The sequence below is a fragment of the Rissa tridactyla genome, chromosome 22 (genome assembly GCF_028500815.1).
Source record: "Rissa tridactyla isolate bRisTri1 chromosome 22, bRisTri1.patW.cur.20221130, whole genome shotgun sequence".
NCBI lineage: Eukaryota > Metazoa > Chordata > Aves > Charadriiformes > Laridae > Rissa > Rissa tridactyla.
The window spans coordinates 5867068-5887865 of NC_071487.1; the positions used below are offsets into that span (position 1 = coordinate 5867068).

Sequence of the window (20798 nt, forward strand, 5' to 3'; positions counted from 1 at the left end):
CCCATCCCTGGCAGGGGGGAGGGAGCTGGCAGCCGTGCTGCTCCCAGCCTGGCTCCGTGGGGCTCCCCGCCGCCTGCCGTGGGTGGCCCTGCTTGCGCTGCCACCTCGGGGTGTGTGTGGGGGCGTGTCCCCGTGCATGCGTGTGGGGTACGTGTGCGTGGCCGAGGGCAGGGGTGAGCATGCACACGTGGATGTGCGTGGGCAGACCTGTGTGCGCTGGGCTCCATGCACACGCGTGTGCTGGCACACACGGGTGACCCTCCTTCCTGCCTCCTGCTGCTGCCACCAGTGACCCCAGTCCTCCGCCGACCTGCTCCAGGCCCACGACCACTTCGTGCGGGGGAAGGGGGGGGTTCAGGCCCTGCTCCCCTGCTGCCACCATGCATTAGCGATCAGGTGCCACATACGAGATCAGGCTGGGCCACTCAGGTCCCGCAGGGCCCTGCACACATTCCCTCGGTGTCCCGTGCCTCAGTTTCCCTTGGTATCTTTTTGTCCCCTGGTGTCCCTGACCCCCATCTTTTGCTGGAAGAGGGGACGATCCCTGGAAGTGGCGCTGTGCCACCCTTGCTTACGCTACAGAGGCACTGGGAGTAGGAGGATGGAAGAGTGAGTCCCTCACCTGGCTCCACAGCGCAAAGGGAAGCGGATGGGGACAGGCTCAGGACGAAACCACGTCCCCAGCTGGTGGGGTTGGGGGTTTTCTTTAATCCCCCGCTGGGCGGGACCCCTCCTGGGAGCGTCAGCGTCTGGAGTCGGGGTGCTGGTCCCTCCCTGGGACCGTGGCAGCTTCTCCAGCCCCTGGATCACTGTGCCCGGATCTGAGCATCGGTTTGGGATGGGACATTTTGGGGGTGGAGAGGAGAGAGGGGACCCTTTTGGGGAGGGACGATGACAGTTTATCCCCACGCGCTCAGACCCATCTCTGAAGGGGGCACAGCACGGTACACTGCTGCCTCCTGCCCCCCAGGGGCTGTGAGCCCCTCCTGGGATGGAGCAAACGCTGCCCCCCGAAATCATCCCCCCCTTCAGGGGGTGTCCAGGCCCTCCCAGGGCTGTCAGGACAGAGTCCCCCCCAGGCCTACCCAAGCCAGACACCCCCCCCCCCCCCCCCCCCCAGCGCAATGTGGGCAGATCCGTCCCCCCCCCGAAGCGATGGAGGTAGGACACCCCCCACATTGAGGGGCAGCACCGCCCCCCCGCCCTTCTCCCGGGCAATGCGGCCTTGCCCCCCCCGCCCCCCCCCCGGAGGCCGTACAGCAGGACCCCCTCGGAGTCCATACGTTCAGGATAACCCCCCGGGGGCTGCACAGAACCGGGCTTTCCCCCCCCCCTACGCCGCTCCCCTAAACCCGCCTCTCCCTCCCCACCCCTGGGTGCGGTTTTTTGGGGGGGCGGGGGACGGGGGGGGCGGGCGGCTCCTTTAAGGCGGGGGCGGCGGGGCTGACGTCAGGAGCTGTCCCCGGTGCTGAAGCAAGATGGCCGCCCGCTAGTCAACCGGGGCGGCGGCGGCGGCGGCGGCGAGCGCCCCCCCCCCCGCCCCTTCCCCGACCCCCCCCTCCCGCGCCCCTCGGCACCGGAGCCGCCACCGGGACCATGTCGCTGCTCTGCGTCGGAGGTACCGGGAGTGGGGTGGGGGATAAAAAAAGGGGAGGGGGGGGGGCGTTGGGCCAGCCCCGGGCGCTCCGCTGCCTGCCGGGGGGGGGGGTGGGGGGGCGTTCGCCCCCCCCACCCCCCCCCCCCGGCAGGCAGCGGAGGGCCCGGGGCTGGCGGGGGAGGGTCGTGAGAACGGCTCCATTCACAAAAAAAAAAAACCCCACCACCCAGCGCGTGGATTTATGAATGAACCGGCGGGGGCGCGCGCGCGGCGCCGGCCGCGGGAGTCGGGGTTGGGGGGGGTGAAGAAGCGAGGGTGGGGGTGGGCGCGCCCCCCCGCCCCCCCCCCAGCTAACCGGCTTCCCCCCTCACCCCCCCCCCCCCCAGCCTCTCACCTCCAGCCCTCTCCGCCTTCCCCCCCCGCCCAGTATCTCACACCACCCCCCCCCCAAACGCAGACCCCCACGTGCCCCCCCGCCCCGAAACACCCCCCCGCCATAGCTCCCCAAATCCCCCCGCACCCCAAGCTCCCACCCCCCCAACCCCATCCGCGGACACAGCCCCCTGAATTCCCAAACACCCCCCACCCCAGACACGCCCCAGACGTTCCCCCCAACGCCCCCACCTACTCCCGTACCCCCTATTCCTCCCCCCCCCCAAGCACCCCCCCCAAGCATCATCTATCCCCAAGCCCCTCCACATTCCCCCCGAAAAAAAACCCCATATAGCCCCAAATCCTCCTATCTTTCTCCACCCCCCCAAACACAGACCCCCACGTGACCCCCCCGAAACACCCCCACCCCCATCGCTCCCCAAATCCCCCTGCACCCCAATTCCCCTCCCCCCCCGCCGGGCACAGCCCCCTGAATTCCCAAACACACACACCCCCCCAAACCTGCCCCAGACGTTCCCCCCAATGCCCCCCATCTACTCCTGTACCCCCGATCCCCCCCCAAGCACCCCCCCAGCATCATCTATCCTCAAGCCCCTCCACATTCCCCCCCAAATCCCCCTATCTTCCCCACCCCCCCTCAACGTGCCCACCCTCCCCAACACCCCCATCCCAACCATCGCTCCCCAAATCCCCCCACACCCCATGCCCCCCCCGTAGACACAGCTCCTTGCATTCCCCAAACAGCCCCCACCCCCAAACACGCCCCAGATGTTCCCCCCAGCGCCCCCATCTACTCCCTCACCCCCGATTCCCCCCCTAAGCACCCCCCCCAAGCATCATCTATCCCCAAGCCCCTCCACATTCCCCCCCCCAAACCCCCATACACCCCCAAATCCCCCTCTCTTTCTCCACCCCCCTGCAAATCCCCAAATACCCCCCGAAATTACACCCCCAGCCCCAATTCCCTCCCCCTGCCACCGCCCGGCCCCTATGCCCCTGCAGGCATTGCCCCACCTCAGGGATGGTGATGCTGGGGGTGGGGGGTGGGGGGTCAACGTGGTGGTTTGGTGCTGGTGGGGGCCCGGTTAGGGGTGCTGGTCCCCCCATACTGGAAGAAATTGGGGGGAGCACCCAAGGAGGGGATCCCCACCCCCCAGCGTGCTGAGACCTGCCCAGCTCAGTGCGCAGATGAATCCTGCAGTGTGGGGCTCGACCTCACTGGCGGTTACTCAGTCGGGGTGGGGGGGGGGGCTCTTTCCCCCCCTCCCCAGGCCCTGCGGCACCCGGGTGGGGAGGGGGTGGCACCTGTGGGTGCCGGGGGTGGCGGGACGGGGTGGCAGAGTGGCGGCTGGGGACAAGGTGGGGGCACAGGGCGTCTGGGATTCCCCCACCTGGGGGAAATCAGGAGGAAAATGGGGGCTCCCCCGCTGCCGTGACCCCTCCCGCCCCCCCCGCTCCGTCCTCGTCCCTGAGGTGCTGTCACAGCCCTCTCTCCGGTGGCAGTGTCCCCCAGCAGCTGGCCCCACATTTGGGGTCCCCCCCCCACCCCGTGCCAGGGGGAGGCCTGCGCTTTTACTCCCGTTTCGGGGACTGTCACGTGCGGTGACACCCTCAGTGAAGCCGGGGGCGGACGGTGAGAAACAGCTCCCGGGTTCCCCCCACCGCCCCGTCACTGCTCGCTGGGGGCAGCTATTTTTGGCACCCTATTTTTGGGGTCGCGGGGGTGGAGGTGCCACCCCAGAGCCTCCCCCAGAGGGGCCGGGGCCACCCGCAGCCCCCAAGGGCTTCGTGCCCGGGGGCGGGGGACGGGACACGCACCTGGGTGAGGGGCACTGGAGCGGCCCTGGGAGGTGTGGGGTGAGTGGGGACAGGGGAGCGTGGAGCTGGGGGGGGTTTGAAGTGGTGCCAGGCAGACGGACAGATGGACGGGCGGGCGGATGGGCATCCGGAGGGACAGATGGAGAGACGGCTGGACAGATGGAGGGAGGGGCGGGGAGACGGGAGCAGGTAGACAGAAGGGTGGGTGGGTGGGTGAGTGGACGGACAGAGGGGTGGATGGACAGAGGGAGAGGGTGGACAGATGGATGGACGGATGGACGGATGGACGGACGGACGGATGGATGGACGGACGGATGGATGGATGGATGAGTAGGTGCGTGGATGGGCAGAGGGGTGGATGAACAGAGGGAGAGGATGGATGGAAGGATGGATGGATGGATGGATGGAGGGGTGGATGGAGGGGTGGATGGAGGGGTGGATGGATAGAGGGAGAGGGTGGACGGACGGACAGACAGACGGATGGACGGATGGATAGACGGATAGACGGACAGATGAGTAGGTGCGTGGGTGGGCAGAGGGGTGGATGAACAGAGGGAGAGGATGGATGGATGGAGGGGTGGACGGACAGAGGGAGAGGGTGGATGGATGGATGGATGGACGGACGGACGGACGGACGGAAGGATAGACAGACGGACAGACGGACGGACAGATGAGTAGGTGCATGGATGGGCAGAGGGGTGGATGAACAGAGGGAGAGGGTGGTTGGAGGGAGGGAGGGAGGGAGGGAGGGATGGATGGATGGATGGATGGATGGATGGAGGGAGGGAGGGGTGATGGACAGAGGGAGAGGATGGACGGACGGATGGATGGATGGACGGACGGATGGATGGATGGATGGAGGGGTGGATGGATGGATGGAGGGGTGGATGGACAGAAGGAGAGGATGGATGGATGGATGGATGGATGGATGGATGGATGGACGGACGGACGGACGGACGGCCGGCCGGCCGGACAGATGAGTAGGTGCATGGATGGGCAGAGGGGTGGATGAACAGAGGGAGGGGGTGGGTGGATGGATGGATGGATGGATGGATGGATGGATGGATGGAGGGGTGGACAGACAGAGGGAGAGGATGGATGGATGGGTGGATGGATGGATGGATGGAGGGGTGGATGGACAGAGGGAGAGGATGAATGGACGGATGGATGGATGAGTGGGTGGGTGGATGGATGGATGGAGGGAGGGAGGGGGTGGATGGAGAGGCAAGTGACTGGGTGGTTGGTCAAAGGATGGACGGATGGAGAGATGGCTGGACGGCGGGATGGGTGGATGGACAGGAAGGTCAATGGATGGACGGACAGAGGGGTGGGTGGGTGGACAGACAGAGGGGTGGACTGACAGAGGGTTGGCTGGAGGGACAGAGGGGTGGACAGACAGACAGACCTGTTGCAGGATGCCTACAGCCCAGCCTGGTTTTTAGGCCGCTGTCAGTCCGATCCCCGCCAGCCGCCTCCTGCCTCAGTTTCCCCCAACTGGCCAACACCCCCCCCCCCCCCCGAGCAGAGGCTGGTTACCCCAGCACCACCTTGGGGCTTCCAGCCTGTTGGGGGGCATACTCAGCTCCCATGGGGGTCCCACTGTCCCCAGTCTGGGGGCTCAGGTTGAATTTAGCCCCAGGGTGGCACCCTGGGCCCCACCACCCCTGCGCCAGCTTTGGGGACCCGTTGGCGGGCGGGAGGGTGGCACAGCCTGCTCGGGGCCCTCAGCCGCAGATGGTGGCAGCAGGACTTCTCCTCGGCAGTAGATGACAGCCAGGAGAGCCACGTGTTCCCTGGGTAATTGTTTGTTCCTGTCAGCTCGGGTATTTTTGGAACTTTTCCTTCCTCTGCTCTCCCGTTTCGGAGGCAGCGGCTGGCAGAGAGCGGTTGGTCCCGACGGGTGCGTCGGGGTCCGGGGTCAGGGTGGGCGCCCACGCTGGGGGTCCCTGTGCAGCTCCGAGCACACACCACGGACCAGTCCCCGTACCAAAGACTGTATTATAATATAATAATAATAATAACAATATATTATATATAATATATGAAGTAATAGCTTATATATCCCTGTGCAGCTCCGAGCACACGCCACGGACAGGTCCCGGTACCAAAGACTGTATTATAATATAATAATAGGAATTTATTCTATGTAATGTATAAAATAATACATTACATAGAATATAATATATATAAAAATAGATATAGCGAAATATTACTACACACAGTGATGCCAGCCATCCCCACCAGTCCCCCTGACGTCCCAACCCGGTGACGCCGGGGGATCTTTGGGATCCCGGAGCTTCAGGCCTGGCCTCGAACCAACCCCCAGGCACGAACCCCCCCCACCCCCGCCATCGCTGAATGAAGCAGCTCCCGGAGTCCTGTGATTCCCCGGAAACACGGCCGCCGGTGACGTGGCCGGCGACCTTCCTTCAAGCAAAGTCACTGCAAAGAGCCGCCACACGCGTGACCCTCTCGGTGGCAGAGGGCGGCCGAGCCGGAGGATCCCCAGTTATTCTGAGGGGTGTTGCTGAGGCTGAGCCAACGATTCCCCCCCTCCCCCCGCCTCAGTTTCCCCAGAGGCACCCCAGGGCCAAGCGGGGACTGTTCGTGGCCTGTTGCCTCCTCCGAATCCCGCTGGGCACGTGGAGGCGGCGGCAGCCCCCGCGGCCCCCTCCGGCGCTGGCGGCGGGCGATAAGCGGCTGGCGAGCGGCACGTCTCTGAAATCAAATTACCTTTGATATCGCCAGGGCTATTTTCATCCCTCCTCGGTCACGTTGGTCCTCCACCCGCTGGCGCCCGCGTCATTTAACCGTTCTCCGGGTGCTGTGTCATTCCCTCCCCGCCCGCTCCCCTCCTGTGAGCCTCGAGGACGCCCCTCGCCCCCCTCGCCCCCCCTGGCATCGCCAGCGTGGGTACCCGGCTCTGCCCAGCTTCCTGTTTTGCCCCCCCCCATTGAGGGCAAAAGCTGGGTACCAACCCCCCCCAGCACTGGTGTAAAACTCGGGGGGCGGGGGGGACCAGCTGGAATTGGGGGGGGGCGTTTGTTCCCGTGGTGCTGGGCAGGATCTGACCCAGATGCACCCCCCTTCCCCCCCCACCCAAGTCGTTCAGTTGGGAGGGGTCCCCACTGGGCAGGGTGGGAACCGGCCCCTGGGTGCCCCCGGGAGGGGGACAGGGCTGCGGTGTGGGGACAGGCATTCCAGGGCTCCCCGCTGCAGTGGAGTTGGGGGGCAGGATCTCCACCACCCCCCAGGGCTGCTGTGGGATGCGGGGGGGGGTGTGTGTGTGTGTGGGGGGGGGTGGGTTACAGCCCACCCCGGGTTTCCTGCACCAAATCCGGGTCAGACGTTTGGGAGATGCCAAGAGCCTTAACCCTGGGCTCTGCCCCACGGCGGGCACCGGAGCGGGGGGAGGTTCCCCAAACCCCCCCCTCTCCCCCCCCGGGGTGTGTATGGTAACGTCATCTCTTTCCCCAAATGGATCCGGATTCAGAAGCTGGGGGGGGGGGTGAGGGGGGTTAAACACCCCCTCAACAGGTGAAGGCTGGTCATTCGGGGCTGCAAGGAGATGTTTCAAGTTGTGGCAGGTTTTTTTTTGGGGGGGGGGGGACTTTGTCCCCTCCAATGCCCACCTCCAGCTCATGCCTGTTCCCCCCTCCCTCGTGCCTGGCACTGGGGACTCCTGATTTACACCAGCAGGAGGGATCCTGCTGCTTCCCCCACCTTGCAGCTGGGGACTGGGGGGGGGGTGGGGGGTGGGGCCAGGCCTGGGGTCCCCCCATCCCCTTGGCACCCTGCTGGGGGTCCCCAGCACCCCCCCCCGGGGCTCTCAGACTGAATCTCTTCCCTCTTTCCTCCCTCTCTGTCCCCACAGTTAAAAAGGCCAAATTCGACGGGCCCCAAGGTAAGTGGCCCCCACCTGCCTGCCCACCCTGGGGGGGGGGGGGGGGGGGGCCGGGGCAAGGGGGTCTTGGGCTGGTTGGATGTGGCAGGGTCAGAGGAGGGGCTGGGGGGGTGGCAAGGGGACCCCCCCCCCCCCGGCTCAGCCTCAGCTTTGGGGGCAACATTTGGGAAGTGTGTGTGTGTGGGGGGGGCACACACAGGGATGGGGGTGCCCTGGACAGGGTTGGGGGGGGGGGAGCTCACAGCCAAACCACCCCTGGCAGTTGTAGGGTCCATCCTGCCCGGCCGGCTGGGGTTGGGGTGCTGAGGGCACTGGGTGGGGGGACGGACCCCACGGGAGGTTGGCAGCGGTGGGTGGGGGCATGCCTGGGGTTGGGAGGGGCGGGGGGGGGGCACTGGGGGCCACTTCACCCTCCGCTTGCTCCCACAGAGAAGTTTAACACCTACGTGACACTGAAGGTGCAAAATGTCAAGAGCACAACCATCGCGGTGCGGGGCAACCTGCCCTCCTGGGAGCAGGACTTCATGTTGTGAGTGTCCGGGGTCCACCCTGGGGCTGTCCCCCCCCCCCTCGCCAGACCCACTGCTCCCCGTCACCCTCCCATCAGGGGGAGGTCCCCCACTGCCGCTGCTCCCCCTCACCCCAGCCCTGGGCGGGGGGGGGGGGGGGGGGGGCTCACCCGAGTCCCGGGGCCGAGGGGGCAGGCGGAGTTTGGGGTGGCCCCGGGGGGGCTGCTGGGGAGGAAGGGTGGGTGACCTGACGCCTCTCCCCTTCCCCAGCGAGATCAACCGGCTCGACCTGGGCCTGACGGTGGAGGTGTGGAACAAGGGGCTCATCTGGGACACCATGGTGGGGACAGTGTGGATCCCCCTCCGGACCATCCGGCAGTCCAATGAGGTAGGGAGCCAGGCACATCCACCCCCCCCACCCCCCCGCTGGACCCTAAGGGACATGTTGCCACCCCTTCGGCTGCCCTTCGCTGGTTGCGGGGGGGGGGACGGCCATCCTTCGCTGTCCTTCTTCATCCCTGCTTGGGGCTGGACCCCGCGTGCGTGGGGCTGTGGGGGAAGGGGGGGGGGGTCGCTGGCAGCTCTCCTCACCCCCATTTCCACCCCACAGGAGGGCCCTGGGGAATGGCTCACGCTCGACTCCCAGGTCATCATGACCGACAACGAGATTTCGGGCACCAAGGACCCCACTTTCCACCGTATCCTCCTCGACACCCGCTTCGAGCTGCCGCTGGGTGGGTACCGTCCCCAGGCACCCCAGGACCCTTCCTTGCTCCCAGCCCCAGGGATGCTCGGGGCTGGGGCCGGACATCTGATCCTGTAGCCCCAAAAGCTGGGGGGCTGTTGTGGGGGGGGGCAGTCTGGGAACCCATCGGGGTCTTTCCCCTTGCAGATATCCCCGAGGAGGAGGCCAGGTATTGGGCCAAGAAGCTGGAGCAGCTCAATGCCATGCGGGACCAGGACGATGTAAGCGGGCGCAGAGCCAGGCTCGGGGCGAGGGCCGGGCAGGGCGCAGTGGGGCTGGGAGCGGGGAGCCCTCACCGTCCCCTCTCTCCCCAGTACGCCTTCCAGGAGGAGCAGGAAAAGCCTCTGCCTGTCCACAGCTCCCAGTGCTGTAAGTGCATCCCTGTCCCTGTCCCGTCGCGGGACACCCCCCACCCCCACCCCGCCACTGCCCCGTCCCCCCCCTGCTCCCTGCACTGGGGATGTGCAGGAAGGGGGGTCCGTGCCTGCCTTGGGGTGCTGGACCCCAACCCAAGTGGGGCTCCACCTCACCCCACACCCTCTCCCCGTCCCCGTTCCCATCCTCCCTCCCATGTCTGACGGTATTTCTTTGCTGTCTCCCTGCCCCATAGCGCATGAGCCCTCCCGTGGGGCTGACAGAGGGGGGGCATGGCAACAGGGCTGGTAAGGAGAGTCCCCAGCGAGCCTGGGCAAGGGACAGCAAGGCTGGCGAGGGGGGGACACTGGCAGAGGGGTCTGGGGGATTTGGGGTGGCAGCTCGGTTTGCCCCAACCCGTGCCTCAGTTTCCCCTTCTGTAATCACGCTGGGGCCATGCACAGCCTGGCACTGTCCCCTGTGCGGTTCAGTGCCACCGTGCCTAGCCATAGCGCTGTCCCCAGCCCGGGTTGGTGTCACCAGGCCCAGGCCCAGGCACTGTCCCCAGCGCACTTCAGTGCCACCGTGCCCATCCCCGGGCCCCATCCCCGTCCCGTCTCAGTCTCTATCCCCAGCACGGCTCGGTGACAATGTGCCCCATCCTGGGTGCTGTCCCCAGCCCCGCTTGGTGCCACCATGCCTGGGAGATGCTGGTTCCTCCCAGGCAGCTCCTGCTGCTGCCCTGGAGCTGCCTCCATCCTTATTGTCTCTGCGCCTTTTTATTTTATTTTTTTTTGTAGGCAACTGGAATTATTTTGGCTGGGGAGAACAGCAGAGTAAGTACCCTGTCCCCTCCTCTCCTCCCAGCCTGGCGGTCCCCAGGACACCCCCCTTTGCCATGCCATAGCCTGGCCCAGGGCTCAGGGACCCGGAGCTCAGGTCCAGCCTGCGGCCTCGCGCTGTGGTTCTGTGCTGGGTGAGGACGGAGGCCCCGAGTGCCCTGGCCGGGGCAGGGCTGTCCCCACAGGCTGGCGGGGACACGGCACCGTGAGGCTCTGTGCCCTCAGGGTGCCCTGGTGACAGTGAACCGCTCGGGCTTTGCCTCAGTGGCTGGACATCGGTGGGGCAGAGGGAAGGTCCCCGCACCCTGTTGTCCTCTTCCCCCCTTCTGTATATCCCATTTTCCCCCTCCGCCCTCCCCTCGTCCCCCAAAACCCCTCTCTGCAGAGGGAACATGTGCAGTTTGTCCCTCACCCCTTCCTGGGTCCGTCTCCCCAGCGTGGTCCTACAGCGCTGGGGACACGGTGGTGGCGGGTAGCGGGGGCTGTGCTGGGTGCGGGACGGATTTGGGGCATCCCTGGCCGTGAGAGCCGCGGGGCCATCCCCTTTCCCACTCCCTGCGTCCCCTTGCAGACGATGACCCCGACAGCACGGTGGATGACCGGGACAGCGATTATCGCAGTGAGACCAGCAACAGCATCCCGCCGCCGTACTACACCACCTCCCAGCCCAACGCCTCCGTCCACCAGTACCCCATGAGGCACCAGCAGCAGAGCTCCCGCGACTCCTACACCGACTCCATGCAGAGCTACGAGGACTACTCAGACCAGCGTCCCATCAGGTAGCGTCGGCGCAGCCAGCTCCCCCCCCGGGGACCTGCTCTCTCAATCCTCCCCCACAGGTGGCAGAGGCCAGCGGGGCCCCAGGGTGACGCCAGGGATGGCACCCCCAGGGCGGTGGGTGATGGAGGGAAGGATGCTGAGGCGAGGAAGAGGGGGATGGTGTCAGCCCCAAGCCTTTCCTTCTCACTGGAAAGTTTTCAAGCTCTTTTGGGTCACTGCCCTCTGTCCTCGCTGGGCTTCGGGACCCTGCAAGCCCCGGCTGTCCTTGCTGGGAGCCGAGTGTGTGACCTGGTTTGGGACAGAGAGGTGGCCGTAGGCAGAGCCGCAGGCAGGGACACCTGCCCGGCACTTTGTCCCCGCGGTCGCAGCGCAGTTCGGTTCCTCGCCAGCATCCAGCCCAAGGTGCCAGCCCCATCCCCCAGGATGGAGCCTCCTGACCGACGTCCCCACGGCGGCAGGGGATGCCGGGGCGCGGTGGATGGCGGTGGCGCGGCACCTGGGACCTCGCTGATCATCTTCCTCTCCTCCCCGGCAGACGCTATGGTAGCGTAGACTCTGCCGCAAACGGACGCAGCGACGCTGAGTCCGCTTCCGAGTCGAGCAGGCGGACCAGCCGCCAGCCTTCCCTTGAGAGCAGGCGGTCCCTAGACCTATCGGATAGGTGGGTCGCTACCGCGTTGTGTGCCGTGTGCCGTCGCAGAGTGCTGTGGTCGGTCCTTGCAGCCGTGGTGAGGCCAACACCAGTCCCGGCAAAGGCGGCCCCGTGCCGCCGCGGGGTCCCCCTCTCCCCGCCCCGGACCGCCTTGCAGAGGAGCAGCGTTGGGATGCTCCAGGCGTCTCTTGACCCCGTGGCTTCCCCTTCTTGCTGCTGCCGCCCCGGCTCATGGGGGGCGATGCCCCAGCACCCCGGTCCCGCTCGCCGGCACAGCGACCGGTTGGCAGCGCTGCTGCCTGTTCCCCCGTCAGGCCAGCAGGCATGGGAGCTGGGGCCTGGGGGACTCAAATGCCACCCTCTGTTTCTGGTCACCTCCCATGGAGCACCTGGCCGGGCCAAAGCCTCACGCAGTGATTTGATTTGGGACCCTCGCGATGTGCCGGGGGCCCCTCTCCCAGCTCTGGCCAGGATCAGGCCGGGGAGGTGAGGGGTGTCCAGGCATGAGCCGTGTCTCCTGCACCCCTGTGCCCCAAGACCCCCTTCCCAAGGCACCTGGATGATGCCAGTACTCCTCCCTGCCGGGACCAGCCTGGGTGTCCCCAGCACCCTCCTCCCTGCGGTCTCCCCTGTCCTCCCGCCGCCTGGCCCGGCCGCTCTGGGCCCAGGGCTCTGCCCATCCCGTCCCCTCGTCCCCTTCCCCCTTGCCCACCCCTGAGCCCCGGCTGCCGGTGCTGGAGACGTGGTGTCGGCCTCTTCCTAGGCATGTCCCTGTCCTGTCTGCATGTTTGCTTATGTGACCCTCTCCCCACGGAGCCCTGCGGCTGCCCCCCGTCCCCGGCAGCCTCCTGGGACGCAGGGACCCCCGCTCTGTGCCGCCGCTTCCCCCAGGGGCAGGCGGCTGCGGGAAGGGGGTGCTGGAAGGGCCGGGGGCCAGCGGGGCAGACGGGGCGGTGGGGTCTGGCCTGGCAGGAGGAGTGACGAGGGGACCCCCGGGTAGGGATGCTGTGGTGAAGGGGAGCGATGGGGTTGAGGGGTCGTCCTTGGAGAGGGGGTGCCCGGAAGATCTCGAGGGAGCGCTGGGATGTCAGGGCAGAGGTTGGGCGCCGGATCTGCGGGCCGGGGGCAGGACGGGGTGTCCGGCAGCAGCAGGGTCTGGCTGGGGGGGGGCTGCCACCCCTGGCAGGGGTGAGCTGAGGGGACAGGCGCCGTCCTGTGTCCCCACGCTCGGCCCAGGCACACGCAGGAAGGTCAGACCCCTGAGAGTGCTATTCCCAGCCCACGCAGTCTCCCGGGTCCGTGCCTTCGGCTCCCACGACGTGGAGCCCGGCACTCACCTAGGGCTGCATCCTGGGGGACCCCGGGCTCTGGCTGGGGTGACACGGGGCAGGCCAGGCCGCGGCGTGGACCCACGGGAACCCTGTCCTTGTCTCCCCTCGGCCCCGCAGCCCCACGGGGAGCAGCCGCTACGCCTCGTCGGCCGAGCTGAGCCAGGGCAGCTCCCAGCTGAGCGAGGACTTCGAGAACGAGAGCCTGCGGGACTCGGAGCTGGACGAACGGGACGGCGACTCCTACCACTCCTGCCACAGCTCCGTCAGCTACCGCAAGGACTCGCCTCGCTGGGAGGAGGAGGAGGAGGACGACGACGACCTCTATCTGGAGGAGGAGGAGGAAGAGGAGGAGGAAGAGTTCAATGAAGACTACAGCGAGAACGAGGAAGGCTACCCCAAGGAGGAGGAGGAGGAGGAGGACCTGCGGGAGCAGGGCACCTATGAACCCCCCGAGCACGATGCCTACCCCCCGCCGCAGAAAGCCCCCGGGCAGCAGCAGCAGCAGCAGCAACAGGTCCCGCAGCAGCAGCAGCAGCAGCAGCAACCCCAGCTGGTCCCACAGCTGAAGCCGCAGCAGCAGGAGAGGAAGGAGGAGATGAAGGAGGAGAAGGATACCTCTGCCCCCCAGGAAACCCCAGAGGCCCCCCAGCCCCAGCGGGGAGCGGATGAAGCTCCCCTGCAAGAGGCGGCCCCTGAGCCCGAGCCCCCGAAACCGGCTGAGAGGTAGGAGGGACCTGTAGCGTCCTTGGGATGGCACTGAGCCTGGTGACACCGGGGGTGCTCTGGAGGTGGCCCGGGGCTAGCGCTGGTGCCAAGGGGCAGCGCCAAGGACCTTCTGCGGTGGCTGGGGCTTTTCCAGGTGCCTGAGGCGTCAAGGTGGGGGAAGGCCGCCTCGTGCCACCCTGGCGAGGGTCAGCCCCCTCGGGCACGCTGCTCTGGCCCGGCCACCAGCCCCACGCTGAGCAGGGGCAGAGCTCGAGGCGTTTGAGATCCTGCCAGGGCTACCGGGAGTGCAGGTTTTTAACCGGGGATCCTGGGGATGGGGGAAGCGGGGGCTTGGGGCTGTGATTCCGCTCCTCTGGCTCAAGCCGTCGGCTCCCTGGATGGAGGGCGTACCCCAGCGCTTGGCACAGGCAGAGGAGGGAATTTCCTTCCCAGGAGTCAATCCTCCCTCTAGGCCACTAGGAAAAGCTCGTCCGTGGTCTCCTGTGCTGTGCAGATGAATTATTTGGTGGCCAGGTCCCTGGTACAGCACGTGAATAATTCATGTGTCGGTCCCTACCTTTTAATTATTGAACACGTCCATTTTTCCATGGTTTGGTGAGCGGCACCACTCTGCCCAGAGGGGAAGCGTGACAGGCTTTTTCGGTCTTTTCCTTAGTTTAAATTACAGACCAGAGCTGGGGAATCTCTAATTTAAAAGGATGTGTAATCAGCTTTTTTTTTTTTTTTTAAAAAAACAACAACCTTTTTAGGCCCAAGGGCTGGCTAGAGTCCTGGCGGAGGTGGCTTTAGTTTGTGTCTGCCTGCGGTGCCTGTTCTCCGGGCAGGGGGCTTGGGGGGGGGCCCGCGTTGGGCACTGGGGACCATGGATTAGGGCTGGGGACCCCAGGTTAGCGCTGAGGACCCCAGATTAGCGCTGAGGATCCCAGATTAGCGCTGAGGACCCCGGATTAGTGTTGGGGACCACATATTAGCGCAGGCACGGCCCCACTGGGACGGTTTGGGCAGATTCGTCTCCTGAGCTCCCCACAGCCTCACCCCAGCCTGGTTCTGGGCACCCATCCCCAGTGTCACGTCACACCAGGCTCTCCAGGAGGCTGAGGTGTTTGGAGGATTTATTTTCTTTTCCTCCATGTCTCGATTTTGCGAGAGAGGAGGAAAAAAACCCTGCAACAACCAGCATGTCCAGGCTGGCAGGTCCTCCTGAGCTCGGAGCCACTGGGGTGTTGGGAGCTCTTAACCCCGGGAGGGCCCAGCGTGTTGGGAAGCGACCAGAGGGACGTCCTGTTGGGAAGATGAGTGGGGGGGGGGATGTTTCATCCACGTGCTTGTGTCACCGGCAGTCCCCGACCCTTTGCTGCTGGAGGGATTCCTCCATGGGGCTTGGAGCAGCCTGGGCTGGTGGGAGGTGTCCCTGCCCAGGGCAGGGGGTTGGAACTGGATGGTCTTTAAGGTCCCTTCCCACCCAAACCAGTCTGTGATTCTAATGTCACTTGGGTGCCCAGGGCAGCGTGTCCCGAGGGAGGGGGAACGCCTGGCTTCTCCCCGTTGCTTTGCCTTGACTCTGCCGCCCTTTGCAGCGGGACTTGCTACCTTTTTAGAGTCCTTCCTGCTAGCAAGAGGGGTTTTTGCCGTGGCCACGCTGGCTCAAGGCCCATCAGGATCCCTAAATTGCAGGCTCAGTCCTGCCCGGGGGGTGGGGGCTGACTCCCCCCTCCCCGGTGCCGTGCTGGGAGGTGAGCAAGGTGTGTGTGCTTGCAGGGAGGAGACAGAGGTGGAGGTCCAGGACCCCAAAGCACGAGCCAAAGCCAACTGGTTGAGAGCCTTCAACAAGGTCTGCATGCAGCTGCAGGAGGTGAGCAACCCCCCCCCCGGCCGCCCGCCCGCCACCGAGTCCCAGCGCTGGCCACGTGCTGGGCTGGGGGCACGGCCCCTTCCCGCGCCCGGGCATCCTCCAGACACCTCCGCTCCCCGACCCCGTGGACATCCCACACCCTGAGGGCAGTGGGGACCTGGGAGGCCCCAACAGCGGTGGCCCCGCAACCCCCATTCACGCCAAGTGGGACACCCCCCCCGCCCCGCCGCGGGACAGGGAGCGCTGAGGACCTTCCCCCGGTGTGTGCTGCATGCGGTGTGCTGGTGCGAGCCCCTCCGCCCTCTCCCTTGGATTGAGTTGACAATTTTTTGTTCTGTTTTTAGACTCCATCCTCCATCTTTTCTTTTTGTTTTGGCTCTGGATTCACCCCCTGGGGCTTCGATTCCCCTCCCCACCGCTTCTCTTTTCAGTTGTCCACCACCATGGCCCTTGCGCCCGCGTCTCCCCTTCCCGCAGGGAAGGGGTGTAGCCTGCCTGCAGGTAAGCATGTCCAACGGGAACCACCCAGCGACGCGTGTGCCTTCCCCGTGTGTGTGTGTGTGTGTGTGTGTGCAGGGATTGCCCCATGAGGGAGGTATAATTGGCTCTTTCCTCCTTTCTCCCCCCAAAATAATCCCCTCCCTGCAAAGGGAGGTGGCCCTGCGGGACGGTCCCTGCACACACGCCATCCCCAGCGTGCCCTGCCTTTTCCCCGCACATCTTCTCCATGCGGCTGCGGGGCCGCGCAGACCTGCTGAGCCTTTCCAACGCCACTTCTCCGGTCCCCCGAACTCGGAATTTTTTTTGCACTGTGCCTCCATCCCCATCGCTTGGCCGAGTTCCTCTGCTGAACCCTGCCCACCGCTTGCGCAGCTCTTGGAGGTGTTTTACTCCCCGTGCAAGCTCTTTGCTGGAAAGAGCCCTGTCGTTTTAGGAACAGGCTTTTTCTCCACCCGCCCTGTAAACCCTTTACATCCTTCCCCAGTGCCGTGGGCACCACGGGGCGCTCAGCTGCCCCCAGTGCCGGGTCCCCGGGGAGGGCTGCCATGCATGCCGGGGGCCAGCGCTTGCGCCTGTGACGGCCACCTCGTGTTTTGCAGGCCCGTGGGGACGGCGATGGAGAGGCTAAATCCCTGTGGTTCAAAGGCGGGTGAGTACATGGGGAAAACGGTGCTTTCTGCTCCCCGCCCCGGGTCTCGGGGGCTGCTCTCCCCTCCTCATTAGGATGTGATTAATGAGCTCGTCGGGGGGGTGGCGTGGGGAAACGCTGCTGAGCTGAGGGCTCAGCGGGGGGGACTACATTTTTGGGCTGGATGCTGGTCGCTCGGTGCTTTTGGAGGAGCCAGCAGAGATGCCGCCGCTCCGTGTTCCCGAGAGCCGCTGCCGATGGGGAGAGCCAGGAGGTGAGTGGGTTGGGACGGGAGCGAGCTGGGGCGGCAGCTCCCACTTCTCCCCTGCCGTCTGGGGCTCGAGCGGTGCCACGGGGAACCCTGAACCTCACGTCCCCGTCTCGCCCTCGCGGGCGGCCCTGCCGCTGACCCAGGCTCGCCTGTGGTGTCCCCGAGGGAAAAATCCCAGCTCTCCCGCCCCACGCTGCAAAGCCAAAGCTGACTAAGCCAAATGAGCTTTTTCCCTCACGCCACTAAATTAAAACACCTTCACCTGGGGAAAATCCCAGTTTTCTGCCAGAATCCGCTTTTCCCCCCAGGTGTTAGTCCGGTGATCCCTGCCCCGGCTAGGGCGGTGGTGGGGATGGGGGTCCCACAGGGGGGGTTTGTCTGCAGTCCTCTCCGCCAAGTCCGGAGCCATCGTGGGGCAATAGCAGGGAGCCCCTTCCTGCCTCAGTTTCCCCTTCCCCGCTGACTCTCGTCTCTCTTGCAGGCCTGGTGGCGGGCTGATCATTATAGACAGCATGCCGGACATACGCAAGCGAAAACCCATCCCCCTAGTTAGCGATTTGGTGAGGTTCCTCCTAACGCCTGGCACCCCACAGCTTCTGGCTTCGCTCCCGCTGCGTCCCGCTGGACTGCGCCGTCCGCCCACCCCGGCCGACGATGGCCGGGCGTCCGTGCCCTGCTCCCCAACCGCCTCTAACATGGCTTGTGTTTTCTCTTTTCTTTTCTCCGGCCTGGCTTGGCCGTCCCTGGCGGCAGGGGGGCGGCAGTAAGGTTTCTGCGCTGCATTAACAGCATGCCCGACATTAAGCCTGGACGCAAATCTCTCCCTCTAGTCAGCGATCTGGTGAGCGCGGTCCGAGGGGTTAAAGAGAGAGCACCCTTGGGTGCTGCTGGCCAGCCCAGCCCAGCCTCCTCCAGCCCTGCAGGCGGGGGACGCGGGGGGGGGTGTCCTGGCCTGTTTTGGGGGTCTCCTGGCCCTGGCAGTGGGGAGCTGTGAGGGTGGCACAGCTGGGCTCTCCCCACCCGAGGGTGCTTCTCTTTAACGGAGCTCCAGGGCCCTGTCCCTACACCAAGCATCAGCCCAAGGCTGCCTCTTATCTCCCAATTTTTTTTACCGATGCTGCGTCCCCCGTCCCTTCCTGTCCCAGGTGCCGCGGGCTGCCCGCAGCGCGGGTGCTGGGCACAGGGACCGGCCGAGGGGCAACGCCGGCTTTTCTGAGCTGCACAGATGCTCCTGGCCCCACCGTTGTCACACTGCGCCGCTACAGCCCAGTCCCCACGCTGGCGTCCCGTCCAGCCCCGGGGCTGTGATGCGCAGGGTCTCCCTGCTGTCACCCCCCCTGGGGACAAGCGACAGCAACGTGGGAAACGGGCCGCCCTTTGCACCCAGAATTAGGTGCCCTTCGCCTCCTTCCCCCTCTCTTTACCCCTCGCCGCCTCCACTTTGTGCCCTCCCCAGGGTGCCTCCATCCTGTCCCCAACCCGCCTGTCCTCTCCCATCCCGCTGCCCCCACCCCAATGCCCCCCACCCCCTCAGCCCGCTGGGGCCGCCGCTGATGCTTCTGCACTGTGTTGTGTCGGTGTCGGGGTGTGGGTGGTGATGGGGTGGGCAGAGCGTGGGGGTCGGGGGGGGGGCCGCTGCCTTTCCCGGCTGGGATTTGGCAAGCTGCAGCCTGAGCTGTGGCTTGGGGTGGGAAACCCCCCCAGGGACTGGCCCTGTGCTGGGTGAGGGGTTGATGTTGCCCCGATTCCCACTGGTTCTAGCAGGGAAGGGGCCAGGACTTGCTCTGCTGGGAGGTGTCTCGCACTAACGGCCTTTTATTCCCCCCGCCCTCGCCGGCCCTGGCTGCCCACAGGCAATGGTAAGTGCCTCCCACCCCGGTGTCCCCGGGGTCTCAGACACACATCGAGAGGCTCTGAACTGGGAATGCTGCGGGCTGCTGAACTGGTTCCAGTCCCACTGTGCAGTGGGGGGGTGGCTTTGCCGCGCTGGCATCACTGGGAGCTGGGCTGTCCCCGTTGCCAGCCCATGCAGCCAGCGCCCACCCCTCTCTGGTGTGGGGGGGGTCCGCCCCAGGTGTTTTACCGCCACGGGGACCCCAAATGTGTGCGGGAGGGACGCCCCGTGCTCTGCCGGATCTGGGAACTGTGTTTCTTTCCCACAGTCCCTGGTCCAGTCCAGGAAAGCAGGAATCACGTCCGCGCTGGCCTCGAGCACCTTGAACAATGAGGAGCTGGTAGGTGCTGGGGTTGACTGGGGCAGGGGGGGGGTTGGTCATGGTGGGAGGGCTGAGCCCCGGCTGGCTGTGCCAGCAACGGCGATGTGGGGGGAGGTCTGCGCCACACCAGCATCCTCCTCCGGTGATGCCAAAGCAGCCAGGATGCTACACCTGGGGATGGTGGCAGTTGTCCTCTGCCCTTCTTGTCCGCACCCGGTGGTGACATTACACATGGCCCAACACCCTTTCCTGGGGTCTCCGCACTGTGCCGCACGGCTCAGCTGCCCGTACGTTGCCTGAGCTTTTCTCCCCTTCCTCTCTTCCTTCCTTGCACAGAAAAACCATGTTTACAAGAAGACCCTGCAAGCCTTAGTGTATCCCATCTCCTGCACGACGCCCCACAACTTTGAGGTGTGGACGGCCACCACCCCCACCTACTGCTACGAGTGCGAGGGGCTGCTCTGGGGCATCGCCCGGCAGGGCATGCGCTGCGCCGAGTGCGGCGTCAAGTGTCACGAGAAGTGCCAGGACCTGCTCAACGCCGACTGCCTGCAGAGTAAGGAGCCCGTCGCCCGCAGCCTCATCCCTTCTCGCTTTGGAGAGGGAGGATGGAGCGGCCCCGGGGAGAGCTGGGCTCCTGCCTTGTGCGTGGGGGGAAGTGGTGGGCAGGGCAGACCTGTCCTGGGCAGGGTGTAGACCCCTCCAGGTTTGAATTCATTCATGCACGGTGGGTTTGGGGAGCTCTTGGCTCTCTCCTGGATGCTGCCTGTCCTCCCCCCCCGCCCCGTCTCACCCATGGCTGTCCTCTCCCAGGAGCGGCGGAGAAGAGCTCCAAGCACGGAGCAGAGGACCGGACCCAGAATATCATCATGGTGCTCAAGGACCGCATGAAAATCCGGGAGCGCAACAAGCCAGAGATATTTGAGCTGATCCAGGAGGTGTTTGGGGTCACCAAGACCACGCACACCCAGCAGATGAAGGCAGTGAAGCAGAGCGTCCTGGACGGCACCTCCAAATGGTCGGCCAAGATCAGCATCACGGGTAGGCACCGGTTGCGCCTGGCGCCACGTCCCCTCGCACAGGGGTGCCAGGTGCTCCCGTTCCCCTCCCGCCCCTCATCCTGCAAAAGGGGCTTCAGCCCCCGGGGCTCTGCCAGGGGACACGAGGTGCCCGTTGCGGGGACCTCGGTGCGGCTGTGGCACCGACTCCCCTCTCTGTTCTTTCCACTGCGTGTCCCCCGCGGGTGCCTCCTGTGCCGTGCCGTCCTGCGCTGCAGTCGTTTGTGCCCAGGGCCTGCAAGCAAAGGATAAGACGGGTTCCAGTGACCCGTATGTCACTGTCCAGGTTGGAAAGACCAAAAAAAGGACTAAAACTATCTATGGCAATCTCAACCCCGTCTGGGAGGAGAATTTCCATTTGTAAGTTCACCCCTGGCCCCTCTGTCCCCCTTCCTGGCCACTCGTGGTCATGCTGGGTGGTGGGGAGTCAGCTGGGGACTCATCCTGCCCCGGTTGAGGGTGGAGGGGGGCTGCTGGGGTTACTGGGAGTGCAGGTTTTGTGCCATGGAGGGTTTGGCTCCCAGCGATGGGGGCTGCGTTGGGGCTGCCTGGGCACGGTGCAGAGCCCTGCCGAGCCCGCCGGGGGGGGTGGGTGCCCCCACGTTTGCTCTCTTCCCCAGC

General features: G+C 65.6%; 1 protein-coding gene across 1 annotated transcript in view; it reads left to right on the forward strand.

The window, feature by feature from the left end:
- The first annotated feature begins 1575 nt into the window (after window positions 1–1575).
- The window catches only part of UNC13A (unc-13 homolog A), a 37120-nt gene continuing 17897 nt past the window's right edge, over window positions 1576–20798 (forward strand). Inside the window, exons 1-19 of the mRNA XM_054181894.1 lie at window positions 1576–1618; window positions 7683–7712; window positions 8142–8241; window positions 8492–8609; window positions 8832–8955; window positions 9114–9187; window positions 9281–9335; window positions 10121–10156; window positions 10734–10941; window positions 11478–11603; window positions 13043–13648; window positions 15410–15503; window positions 16604–16653; window positions 17657–17744; window positions 18757–18762; window positions 19066–19137; window positions 19456–19675; window positions 19933–20160; window positions 20396–20537. Of these exons, the coding sequence (XP_054037869.1) occupies window positions 1597–1618; window positions 7683–7712; window positions 8142–8241; window positions 8492–8609; window positions 8832–8955; window positions 9114–9187; window positions 9281–9335; window positions 10121–10156; window positions 10734–10941; window positions 11478–11603; window positions 13043–13648; window positions 15410–15503; window positions 16604–16653; window positions 17657–17744; window positions 18757–18762; window positions 19066–19137; window positions 19456–19675; window positions 19933–20160; window positions 20396–20537 (2399 nt within the window). The 5' untranslated portion in view covers window positions 1576–1596. The remainder of the gene's footprint in view (window positions 1619–7682; window positions 7713–8141; window positions 8242–8491; window positions 8610–8831; window positions 8956–9113; window positions 9188–9280; window positions 9336–10120; window positions 10157–10733; window positions 10942–11477; window positions 11604–13042; window positions 13649–15409; window positions 15504–16603; window positions 16654–17656; window positions 17745–18756; window positions 18763–19065; window positions 19138–19455; window positions 19676–19932; window positions 20161–20395; window positions 20538–20798) is intronic.